The 13,162-nt window shown below is 46.3% G+C and overlaps 1 protein-coding gene across 1 annotated transcript; it reads right to left on the bottom strand.

Moving 5' to 3' along the window:
- Positions 1 to 548: 548 nt before the first annotated feature.
- On the bottom strand, positions 549 to 3,376 carry LOC119332746. The gene is made up of 4 exons (XM_037605900.1): positions 2,868 to 3,376; positions 2,055 to 2,127; positions 1,931 to 1,972; positions 549 to 803 (listed from the first exon to the last, which is right to left on the bottom strand). The coding sequence occupies exons 1-4, from the start codon at positions 3,038 to 3,040 to the stop codon at positions 777 to 779; spliced, it is 315 nt and encodes a 104-aa protein (XP_037461797.1). The 5' UTR covers positions 3,041 to 3,376; the 3' UTR covers positions 549 to 776.
- Positions 3,377 to 13,162: the final 9,786 nt, after the last annotated feature.

Genomic DNA, 13,162 nt, shown 5'->3' with positions numbered 1-13,162 from the left:
TCCCCAGACCGAAAATGGCCATGATAAAGGGACTATCTGAAGGGCTTGGGCAGGAAGGTGTGTTCTCTTCACTACAAGAAACTTGTCAATACATGACGGTCTTTGTCTGTCACAGATCAGCCAAAAACTGTCATGCGCATCCATCCATGACGGACTTGAAATCTGTCATGTATATCGCGTCATAATTTCACATCGTACCTTCCATGACGGTAGTTGGCTATCATGGATCTGTCCCAGGCCCGCCCAGCCCAAACTAGGCTATGACGGAACAAACTATCACCGATTTACATGACGTGGAAGCAACATGGACCTGACATGGCATCTGTGTGGTCTTGACGTGGAGGCTAGCATGGCTCGTGTAGTAACCAGCCCAATTAGTGTCTTGCCCAATAATTTCAGTCCAGTCCAACCCATTTGCTATTATTTTGCTCCTGCCCATTAGCCTACCAATTTTTTAGTCCAACCCATTAGCCCCTTTTCTAGTCCAGCTTGTTTTCTTAATGCAGCACAGTTTACAACAAGACAACCAAATTATATTCATTCATAAATTAACATTTGTTCACATCATAATACAGAGTATGAACAATTTAGTCTGATTTCACAAAACAAAGCTTAATATCGAATCAGCACAAGCATATCTGGAGATAGCTATGAGAATTTTTTTTGAGTAACATGACTTCCATGAAACAATGTCCTAGCTGATTTTAGTCTCCAACACCAGCACCCTTCCAGGAAGCTATACGAACCCAAGTAATTCCTGCTAAAAGACTTCAATCTCAAGTAACACGGACTAACCACCCAACCTGCATGGAATCCAAAAGGCATACAAAATTATAATAAGTTATAACAGCAAACTCCCATATGAATCTACAGAGTAATAATATTAGTTTATTTTCCAAGAAATCATCCGATAGACACCACTACTATATTAAGGTACCATGAAAATGTGGACAACACACACTAAAAAAGCAGACTATATACAAGTTTAAAAAATGTTTCATTTACAATTCCCTTTAAGGCATTTAAGCATATGTCGCCATGCTCATTATTTGAAATTAGTGTATAAAACACACTTGGCTTGTTCAAAAGCCCACGGTTAAAGTTGGTAGCAAAATAAACAAAGTACAGTAAATCTGCTACATCCTATACAAATCTGTACTGGTTTTACATGCATGTAATTATTAGATGTTCTTTGGACATCTTATCAATTCAGGTATATATCTAAACATTTTTCCTCCACTCCACACATCCCAGTGGGGCTCCTTTTATCATAGTTTAAAATAACTATATAAATTTAACATGTTCACCGGTGAACTGGAGATATTGGGGGTGTCAAATTTGATAGATTATGATAACAATTCAGAACAAATATTGTTGGTGTGTGTGATTGGATGCAGATCACTTCACAAAATCAGAAACAAAACTGATATAAATATAGCTGCCAGAAATACGTAGTACAATGTGATCACTTGACAAAAAATAATTTTGAACAACATCTACATACTAACTACAATCTAGCAGTACTTTGAGTAATAATAATCTTCGAACATATGAAAAGTAGTTGTGTAAAGCTTATTTTTACTAGGCTTACAACTTTAACTGCGAGCTATAACATTTAGAAGTAGACATGATTAAAGAGTACCAACACGCACCTCCTTTCTGAAATAAAACTTACTACAGAAATAAGTTGGATCAAACCGGCTACTATTCTACTTTTTCACTTGATCAATAACCATGATTCTTTGCAAGGAATAATGGGTATTTCACAACCAATTAATTCAACAAAAGTTACAGGATATGGTGAAAAGAGAAGGCTAGTTAGTACTTGATGGTAAGAATAACATATCTTGACCGAAGATTATTTCATCACACATATGCCATAGTGATATGCTACTGATGGGATAATTGGAGGAAGAGACACGGTCCGTACCTTGCACCGGCATGATGCTGATATCCTTAAAGTATCAATAGGCTGGAAAATTGGTTGAACATATCAGCCTACTACAGATAAATTCTTACATATATACATAAGAACTGGAACAAAAGAACATCACCTTTAGTCCTGGACTTGAAATTGTTTTGGTATAGATTTTGCACCAATTCCTCCAGGGAAGAACAATGTAGCACCTTAAATTTGAATGTATACATACGAATCAAAATCCATTCCCAAATGTGCTTTTTTCTCTTAACGTAAATCTAGAATCAATTGAAACTTCAGGAAATACAAAACATAAAGATCAATTAGAAACGTAGAAGAATAAGGAGGAATTACCCACTATCCCAATGAAAGCAAATAGCAAAGCATACCAAGCATAAGAGTCAATCAATCTAACCATCCTCGTCATGCAGGCCAGCCATGGACAGATGTACAGTGCAAGATATTACTGCAATTACTTTGGACATGTGTGCAGTGCAACATCGATGTCACAACATCCATCAGTTTTACCTGTTGCTCTTTAGGGGCATGTGGCTTCCTGGCAACATCAGCAGCATGACAGGAGGGTCGGTTTTTCGACCTTGGGAAGCAAGAGTGCGAGGCCAGGCAGGCGGTGGTGTGCAGTTTTTTCCAGGAAGGAGGACAGCCCATTAATCCAATCTTTAGGAGACTATGATCAGCTTGGAACTCAATTTCTGAATTAAGTGGAGATGGTTAAGAACCTACATGTTTTAATTCCAATTATTGGATTTCTTGCACTGTCGTACTAACAACCAACAACATTTCAATTCGGTGAAGATTGAAGTTGTAGAAGTGGACAAATCCCATAGCCAACATCCAGCAATGGAGTCCAAACAAAATTCTAAAACTGCACCCCTAAAATACATCTGGAGCCCAAGTAAAACAAATCCATTTGCCGAGCTACACTCACAATTTGATACAATTTATGCGGTCGATGCCGTCGTCTAGCGTGAAGGGCACATCCGTCTTCAGCTCCGCCTTGCCGCTCACCATCCCCAGGAGACTGGCCTGCAAATCCCCCAAGCCAAATAAGAAGCTGTGTAAAAACTCAACCCCGATGAACAAATAGCAGAGGAGAAGCATGTGTGTGGCTTGTTGGGGGGGGGGAGAGGGTTGATTCCTCACTCATGTTGGCTCACCGCGGAGCTGGATCCGTGCCCGCCGCCCCCGACCTCGGGGGGTTCCAAACCCGCCAGTCGGTCCTGCCGCCCCCGCGGCCGCGTCATCTCGAGAGGCAGGACTGGGCCGCCGCAGCTCGAGGGCGCGACCTGAATGGGAAGGGGCATGGGGTGGGGTAGACGGGGAGGGATCCGGTGAGAGATAGATGGAGGGGGCTGGCGCCGGCGGCGGCGACATGAAGCGATGCGAGGAGGGAAGGTGGAGTGGCGGCGGCGGCTGGTTGGGTATGGGAGGAGACGGGAGAAGGGCAACTAGGGTTAGGATGGTGTGGACTCTACTGTTAAATGGGTTGGCTCGAAAATTTTCACTCCCTGCGCTGGCGACTTAAAATCGCCCTGCTCACGCGTGCTCTTCGTTTCTTTTTTTTTCGTATTCACTGTTGCATTCGACTGACAAATAGGCCAAACACAATGGCACACACAGCAGGAGCCACCTGTGATGGTCCAAATGGTGTATAAATAAAAAGTGAGGCCCAGCTGATTGATCAGTGACGGTTTTCGTGACGGTCCATCGTTGTCCATCATAATGGGTTAATCGTCTTGAGGCCCATTCGCATCTTGCAGACCCATGACGGTTTCCGTGACAATTTATGAGAACATCATAAGAAATCCGTCATGGATTAACAGATTTCTTGTAGTGCTTGGAATGGAACTGGCAGGCTTCACATGTCGTGACGAGCTCAACTGCATTTTGAAGGGCTGTGGGCCAATAGAATCCTTGCCGGAATGCTTTCCCAACTAATGCCCTTGATCCAATGTGTGAGCCACACATTCCTCTGTGAATCTCACCTAGCAGTTACTTTCCATCCTCCTGGCAGGCACACTTCAATTTGACTCCGTTGGGCCTCCTTCTATATAGAGTGTCATTGACAAACTGGTACATACTAGCCCTCCAGGCTACTTTCACAGCTTCATCTTGGTCACCGGGAAGTTCTTCGGTTTGGAGGAAGCGGACGATGTGCCTTGCCCAAGTTGGAGCCTGGGGCTCGGCAACGAGGACTAGCGACACCTCCTTTGCTGCGGGAGCACCAGCCTCGTTCGCGGGGTCCATGGGCGCGGCTGGAGGGGGTGGTCTGGCAGGCTGTGAGGAGTTGTTTCCGGTAGGGTCTCCACCGGGAGAAGACAGCTCGACCGGGAGAGGCTTACCGTAGTCCAACTTTCTCCTTTTCCGGGCCATTGTGGCTGGTGATACGGAGGGTTGAGAGACATAGAGAACAAAAGTTCCTGGTTCCACAGGAAGCTTCTGCGCAACACACCTTGACATGTGATCAGCTATGTTGTTTTCCGCACGGGGTACATGCTCTGTTTGCAACCCATCAAAGTTCTCCTCCAATCTCCTCACTTCCTCGACATATGCTTCCATCAATGGGCTTTGACAATCCTTATTGACTTGTCTCACCACAAGTTGTGAATCTCCTCGTATGATCAGCTTCTTGATTCCCAATTCTGCTGCAATTCTGAGCCCGGCAAGGAGCCCTTCATAATCAGCTTTATTGTTGGTGTCTTCTTCCCGGGTAAAGTGCATTTGGATGACGTACTTCAAGTGCTCCCCAGAGGGGGCAACAAGAAGCATGCCAGCCCCTGCACCTTGTAGGGAAAAAGCACCATCAAAATACATAATCCATTCTTGGGGTGATTCCTTGCCGAGAATAGTTGTCCCTGTCACTTCCTCATTAGGGGTGGGCATCCATTCTGCAATAAACTCTGCCAGCGCCCTTATCTGAATAGTTGATGTGCTCTCAAACTTCAAACCAAAGCTAGATAACTCTAAAGCCCACTCCACTATTCTTCTGATAGCCTCATGGTTTCAGAGTATCATTTGCAACGGAAAACGAGTGACAACCATGATCTCATGGGCTTGGAAGTAGTGGCGCTATTTCCTTGAGGCCATAATGAGACAAAAGATCAAAATTTTCATGCCAGAGTACCTCGATCTAGCCCCTTGTAACAAGGAGCTGATGAAGTACACTGGGCGCTGCACCACTTTCTTCCTTGCAGCGTCCTTGGGATTGCTCTCATTGCCATGCTCATTGCCGTTCTAATCCTTTTTTGACTCTGCCGTTATCTGTCCACTTTCTGCCTCATCCACTTCTCATTGTGCTACCAAGGCCGCACTGACCTCTTTGTTGGTTGCCTCCAAGTATAGCAACAATGGCTCTTGGGGTTTGGGTGCAACCAAGGTAGGCACAGACGATAGGTAGGCCTTCAACTTCTGCAAAGCTGCATCTGCTTCCAGGGTCCACTTCATAGGCCCTGCCTTCTTCAAAATTTTAAATAACGGTAGAGAACGCTCGGCAGACTTGTAAATGAATCTACTTAGAGCGGCAACACATCTCGTCAAGCACCACAGATCCTTAACTGTCCTTGGTTCTTGGATCTGCTTGATGAGTTTGATCTTGTCAGGGTTAGCTTCAATCCCCCGATGGGACATGAAGAAACCAGGCAGCTTGCCGGAGGGGACACCAAACACACACTTATCCGGATTAACCTTCAAGTTGATCTTGCGCAGATTAGCAAATGTCTCTTCCAATCGTGGATAAGAGTGGTCTTATCCTTTCTTTTGACCATGATATCATCCATATAAGCTTCAATGTTTGTGTGTAACAGTGGCTCGAAACCAATCTGAACTGCCCTTGCAAAAGTGGACCCGACAATCTTTAGTCTGAATGACATGCAGACAAAGCAGTATGTACCACATGGAGTGATGAACGATGTCTTCTCTTCATCTTATTTGGACATGAAGATCTAGTGATATCCGGAATACGCGTCCAGAAAGGAGAGCAAATCACACCTTGAAGTGGAATCTATAATCTGGTCGATGCACGGCAAGGGAAATGGGTCCTTCGAGCAAGCCTTGTTGAGATATGTGAAATCAATGCACAACCTCCATTTCCCATTAGCCTTCCGAACTACCACTGGATTTTCTAGCCATGTAGGATGCAGTATTCCTCTAACCAAACCAGCTGCCTCCAGTTTCTTGATCTCCTCGGCAATGAACTGCTGCCTTTCCAAGGCCTGCTTCTGTACTCTCTGCTTGACAGGTCGGGCATGTGGCAGACAGCAAGGTGGTGCTCGATTACCTCCCTGGGAACACCGGGGATATCAGATGGTTGCCAGGAAAATACATCGATATTCGCCTATAGGAAGGCAACGAGCGTGCTTTCCTATTTGTCGTCAAGGGTGGCGCTCATGGTGAAAGTACCATCAATGCCATCCAGCCCTGTCGGGACCTTCTTCACTTTGGGTGCAGCAACCTTGGACCTCTTGCTGTTGGAACACTCTGGCACATCGTCAAGGGGTGTCGTGCACTCGGTCGGGGCACGCTTCCCGGACTCCTTGACGGAGGTCCTACAATCCTTCTTCTTTCATTTGCTTTCCTTGGCGGGAGCTGTTGCTGCCGCAGCCTCTGCCGCGACTGCATCCCGGTACATCTTGTCCATGAAGATAATTGCATTCTTCTCATCCGATGGGATAGTGATGACTCCAAGTGGCCCAGGAATCTTCAGAGTGTTATAAGCAAAGTGGGATGCTTCCATGAACTTGGCCACGGCTGGGCGTCCAAGAATCCTATTATACGGCAGAGGGACATCAACCACATCAAACACAACGTTCTCTGTCCGGTAGTTCAGTTCTCCCCCAAACGTTACCGGCAATGTAATCTTCCCTTTAGGATGGCTCCTGTCGAGGCTAACTCCTTGAAACATGCCAGTAATCTCTAACTCTTCTTCTCCTATCTGAAGCTTGCTGATTGTAACACCCCAAAATTTTAACCATGATTTATTAATTAAATTTTTTCCATGGTAAATTAAATTTTTATTTTCCGGATTTATCTTTTGATTTTAGAACTACTCTTTTCTTTGATATTCTGGAGTTTTCACCGCAAGTGAAAACCTTTCAGAATATTGTTGGACTTGTATATCTTTCCAAGACCATTTCTTTTATCAATGGAATTACTTCTATAATTATTTTTCCTGAGCTTTATTTCTTTAAAAATGGGTTTTCATAAGTTTTAGGGTTCCATTTGCACTACAACCCTTTAAAATACTCCTTTAAAATCCCCACCAAAAATTGGGGATGTCATGTGATGTTCCCACATCACTTTTATGCAAAAACCGTTTGGTGTTCTTTGAAAAATTTGAGGAAAACATCCTCATCTTCATTCTGGTCCAGTTTAGTGTTTTGCACTGCATTCACATTTTATCTTGCCCTATTGCCCTTGATCTTTCTCCTGCTTGTAAACCACCCTACCAAACCCCTAAATCCAGGAGATTGGACCCATTGGAGTATTTTTGGTCCATGCAATAATGCCTTTCATTTTCTGTCCAAATTTGGTTTTCTCAAAAACTTGCACTAACAAGTTTCCGGTCTTGCCAAACTAACATTGCCACCATCACCTACATCTAAAGAGAATATGATCTGGAATTTTTGGCCACCAGTAGAGATGCCTAGATGCCCACGGCATTCTGTCGAGCAGGTTAGGAGCATGGCCAGTTTTGGCATGCTTTTAGACTTGCATTAAGAAGTTGCTTTAATGGCCTTACTAGCATGTCTATTAGCTCTCATATAGTCATTAGCCTAGTTCTGTTTAGTTGTAGAGGCATTAGAGAGGCCTAGAACGCGTTGGCATTTTCTCGAACGCCTGGCGTGCGTGCTCTGGGCACGCCCAGAGCGCACGCTTTTGCAAGTCCGCAACCGGGCCGCCGCGTCTTACCCCTGGCCTTCGCTCACCCGCAGGGCCGCGCCTCGTCCTCATCCACTCGCCAGAACCCTCCAAACCACCCCTGGCGCCCTACAGCACCGTCGTCAGAGACCCTTGGCGGCACGCCGGCATCCACAACACGCCCCTGCCATGGACGGCGCCGCCCAAGCCACAGCCACACGCCAGCTCGCCCCTGAGCAGCACGAGCTTATCCACGCACACGTCCGCTAGTGCCCGTCGTCGCCAAGCACCCCCTGGCTACAGAACGGCGGTTCGCCGTTCCTATCCATGGCCGCCATCGGAACTGACCTCAACCGCTATAAATAGGGACCCCCGAGCTCGTCCAGACCCTCAGGTGACCTCAAGCCGTCCCTGTAGAGCCCCCACGGCCAGCAATCGACGGAGGGAGTCTTATTCCTCGTCTCCGATCAGTTTGGACGCCGCCACGCTCCGGCGCCGAACGTCGTGAGCAGGGCCTCCCCTGTCCTTCTAGCACCACCATCCTCTCCCCCTCGACCTTGCGGAGCCACCCCACCTCTCAAACACGATCGAGAGCCACCGTAGCTCGAGACCCCAATCCTACCGAAGCCACCGTCCACCGCGGAGCTCACCCCTGGCGACTCCCTTCGTCCCCTCCAGCCCTTCGACCACTGGGAGGACCGCCCTGGACTGGCGGATCCAACCCTGCCCTCGAGACCCCATGGGGAGCCGCCGTTCATCGACGACGATCGCCGGAGCCCCGCCTCTGCTCGGCTAGAGGAGGAAGGAGGCACTGTCAGCGACACAACGATGGCCCGCGCTGGCTTAAGTGGAAGCGTACTCCACCAATTACGTCTTCGCTAAAAGAAAAGCGTAAGCTCCCAGAAACGTTTTCTTTTTCTGATTTTTATTAAAAACAGATTTTGACTAAACTTTGACTGGCTATAACATTTTAAATATAAGTCCAATTGACTTGATTCTTTTTCTGTTGTTTCTCAAATTTTGTCTAGTTTATTTTTATATTTATTTGAAAATTTTCCAAGCAACTGTTTTGTACTATTTTTAAACTATGTGATAATTTAGATTTTCTTAAAATAGGATTTTTGAAGAAGGAATCAACTTTCAAAAGTGCACTCCCACTTGCATACTCTTGAAGGCAAGAATTCTGAACCCTGGCATAATATTTGTTGTGTGTCATTTGATGCAAATACGACACCACCTTGATGCGAAGTATTCGATATTTTATGTGGTGTCATGATCATACTCATGAGTGCATATCGATGATTCCGTGCTGTTGGAATTTGATATGTTTGTGATAGTAATCACCATCATATGCCTTTTATGCCTACGGGAGGGAATCCAGGAAAGCCTCTGTCTTGGGTAGACACGAGCTTGTCTCTAGTTCTTCGTCGAGATGGTTGTGTCCGGTAAGGCATGGCGAGGTATGATGAGTGGTGATTTTGCCTGATTGGTGTGAAATATATTTCTTATGCTTATGATGCAGGAAATGCTTTAACCTCCTGAGTCAACCATAGATCGAGTCTTGTTCCAGTAACCCCCATACTTGTTTCGTACTACCACTCGTCCCTGCCATAGGTAGGGTACGGTTCAGTAAGTTTTCAACCCCTTCCTAGCACACATCATACAGAGAGGCCATGGTGGAAGATACCGACTGCATTCGGTAGGCATGCCACCTGGTCCGGGGACATGTGTGTTTTCGGTTGGAGCCGAAGGGGGTAGCTCCCCTAGACTGTGCGCGTTATAAATTTTTTGATCCCATGCTATTAGAGGTTGTAGCCTCCCCACTTAGAGTTTTGCTTAACGGGTGTCGTGGGTGATTCCAGACACCGGTAAGTTAGGCTGGTGTGTGTGGTCAGGTGTGTTTTCAATTAAAAGACCATAGACGGAATTAGTGCCGATGGACTAAAGGAATCCGTTACTCGTGGGTAAAGAGTACACCCTCTGCAGAGATTATATCTATTCGAATAGCCATGTCCATGGTTAAGTACTATAGTCTGGGATGGGTCAAGTGTCGGTCTTAGTGTCGGTCTTCGGAGGAAAGATTGCTAAACCATAACATGGATCATGACTTGTGACTCATGATGATTATGATTACTGTTATTATGGACTAACCATTTACATTATTTGAATATCCCTGCGACGGTTCTACCTCCTGGATATTCACTGTGATTGTTCTCATATAAGCCCTTTATGTGGTGTCGCGAAGACGCCCGACTGTGGCATGCTTGTTATTCATTTAATTATAAGCCCTTTATGTGGTGTCGTGGAGACGCCCGACTGTGGCATGCTTGTTATTCATTTACTTATAAGCCCTTTATGTGGTGTCGTGGAGATGCCCGACTGTGGCATGCTTGTTATTCATTTACTTATAAGCACTTTATGTGGTGTTGCTCAGATGCCCGACTGAGGCATGCTTTATATTATTATCCTTTCGAGGCGTCGCTTCAGACACCCGATCGGTGCATTCTAATTCTACTCGCTGACTACATATTCATATTTGTCATGAATAACCTGCTTGCGTGCATCATGGATTTTTATTTCGTGACTAACGCTGTGATCATGGAATATCTCAGAGCATGATTACCATTTGTTATATTATACCTGTGTTCATAATATTTGCGAGTACATTCAAAGTACTCACTGGCTTGTCCCTGGCTATTGTCTTGGCCAGATTTCTTGTGTGGAGAGGAGCTTTGCGATGACAGCCCCGGAACCTATGCAATGGTGATAGCAGCCTCGCGAAGATAGGAGTTATCCAGGTCAGCTGTTCCTGTGGGAAAGGGAGTCCCATAGACACTGATGAACCACAAACTGCTTCTGCCATCAACCACTAGAAACCATTTGTTGTACTCATAGGCCAGGATGGTCTTGTACTACACATTTTGTATTTTGCTTGGAGTTTCTGTATCAAGTTGCTGTCTCATCAGCTAACAGTAATCCTGGGGCTGGTGAGAGCAAGGGCCATTTTCTGGGAAATTAATATCCCGAAAACCCGGTCCTGACAACCTTGGTATCAGATCCAGGCTGACCATTGGCTAATCCTATCTTGGCCAGGTCAATAAACCTAGGTAAATCAACCCACCAGACCTTAACCTAACCCCGACCAAGCTTCTTGTGTAAGAGAGCTACATAGTGACCCCGACACCTGTTGGCAGTCGGTGCCCAACCTATCATCCTAGCCTGTCGATCACGCGCCAGTGACCGACACCTAAATTGTCTCTTTCGCAAGCGTGCGAAGGAAGACTGCGTCCCCTTTTTTCTATAAAAAGGGCACGCTAGCCTCAACCCAGCACAACACAGCCTCTACCCCAAACCGAGCTAAAATGCCAGGACCCATTGTTCATAATGAGACCACAGCAACCAACCTTGGAGGTTTTGTGACTGTGCTAGCAAACCTCACCCGCCGTGCCTTTGCATTAGAAGAGCCCTAGAATATGTTGTGTACCAAGGACCCATGAGCAGTGAGAGCCATCAATTTTGGGACGCTGTGCACGTCTATGGTAGGGGTCTATCGCCAGAACGCCCCTACCGGTTCACCGGAAGGACAACTTCCTTTGAGCAACAAGCCATCCAACTAGCTGCTCGAGAGGCTATAGTTCAACTCCGGCACTTGTCGCCCAGGGTTAACTGTCGCTCGTTCTACTACTACCCCACCCGTGACGAGTATGGTAGGCCACCCCAGGTTGCCAACGGAGATCACGAGACGGATGCTGCATTGTTGCATCTGGTGCGCTATGTAAGTGCACTAGAGAAACTATTCGATCAAATCACCCTTGATCTGATCATAGCTCGTGGGGAACTGGTTTGCCAAGCCCCGGCAAGAGGAGGGGATGAGCCCGACGATGATAACCCAATCGTGTTGTTCGGACAACCAATCAAATCCTTGAGGTATGCCCTAGCCGTCGACCAAAACACTTTGGTGTCCCTAGAAGTGCTTCGTCACCTTTTTGGAACACGCTCCAACAGGATCGTGGCCAACAACCCCCGCGATGGTCATCATCGCTACCCCGACCCTGCAGCTCCTCAACCCCCTCCAGCTAACCCCGACGGTGAAACCCATGGAGAAGCCTCGACGTCCACAAGGCACGCCCGCTTAGATATAAACGAGGTAGACTAAGTCACTCGTGTAGTACCGAGTCTTAGTATGTCCACGCCCTGTAATTCTGTGATCTTGTATCACCATAATTAAATGTTGTCTGCTTGTGCGCCCCTATTTTAAATAATAGCCATGCATAAGTATGTTGGTGTACGATTGCATTTTTAATTCCGGGCATAGCTTCCAAAAACCACCCCGACGACACCCACAGTAATACGTCACTTTTGTGAGATATGTGTATCTGTGGCATTAACCCCGGCCCATAGAGCAGAACCGACAAACTAGTTGCCCCTCACCGTGATAAATGACCCAGCCCAGATGCTATATAAAAGGCCACCTCGTGACCTTACCAAGCATCCCTTTCCTCATGCACAACCCTCACAGCCATTTCTTTGCCATGCCGAGCCCTAGTATTTATCTCAGAACTCCAGATGCAACCTCAGGTAGCTTTGTTAAAATATTGTGGGATTTTACCTGCAGTACAATGAGTTCTACCCATCCACCCCAGTATGAGTTGCTCAAATCGAGGATCACCCCATCCACCTCGAAGTATTGGGCAGTAGTGCACATCCCTCCCGCAAACCCAAACCAAGACCCAACGGAAGTCTCCTTCATGGGAAAATATATGCCGACTCCGCAAATGGCCATAGAAGTTGCTGCGTACGAAGCGCTTGCTCGCCTTCGATTCGCGGTACCCTATGCCAGCGAACGAGGGTATTATAACTTCCCGAGTCGTGCAGCACCCGGAGAAGTAGCATCGTTTCCCGGTGGATGAATTGAGAGAGACCCAGTACTGGCCAACCTTGCCTAGTATGTTATCGCTCAAGAGCGTTTGACCCAGCGAGTAATGGGTTATCTCCAGAGCCTCGCTGATTTAAATCCTCAGATCGCCATCGGCAGACCACTGAGGCCCGACCAGGAGAGACACATTCATCGACTAGTCAACCTACTTCCCCCGATAGAAGAAGAGTGTGCCCCAGTACCAGAGACGTTTTCTCAAGACCCTGTCTATTTGCCTTTTTCATTGTAGGCGTCACTGCTATGTTTATTGTCCCAGCCTTTATTTATGTGTTGCAACTTATGCGTGGTATCCTAAATTTGTGCGACGAATTAAATAATTGGGTTCAATTAATGTGAAGTAGTTTTTATTGCTGTTAATTTTGATTAACTGTCGTCACTCTCGGTAAATTCAGAAGTGAGATTTTTCCCTGAGTTGTTGTAGCATGTATCTC

The sequence above is a fragment of the Triticum dicoccoides genome, chromosome 7A (genome assembly GCF_002162155.2).
Source record: "Triticum dicoccoides isolate Atlit2015 ecotype Zavitan chromosome 7A, WEW_v2.0, whole genome shotgun sequence".
Taxonomy (NCBI): Eukaryota; Viridiplantae; Streptophyta; class Magnoliopsida; order Poales; family Poaceae; genus Triticum; species Triticum dicoccoides.
Note: the sequence above shows the minus strand (reverse complement) of the source record. Positions and strands in the feature narration are given on the sequence as shown.

Bases quoted from the DNA above. Each gene is read 5' to 3' on its own strand.
- LOC119332746 (XM_037605900.1), bottom strand. From the start codon at position 3,040: ATGCTTCTCCTCTGCTATTTGTTCATCGGGGTTGAGTTTTTACACAGC. The intron at 2,128-2,867 runs GTGAGTGTAGCT...TTCAAATTTAAG, and splicing joins CGCATAAATTGTATCAAATT to GTGCTACATTGTTCTTCCCT. The intron at 804-1,930 runs GTACGGACCGTG...GATTCCATGCAG, and splicing joins CAGCATCATGCCGGTGCAAG to GTTGGGTGGTTAGTCCGTGT.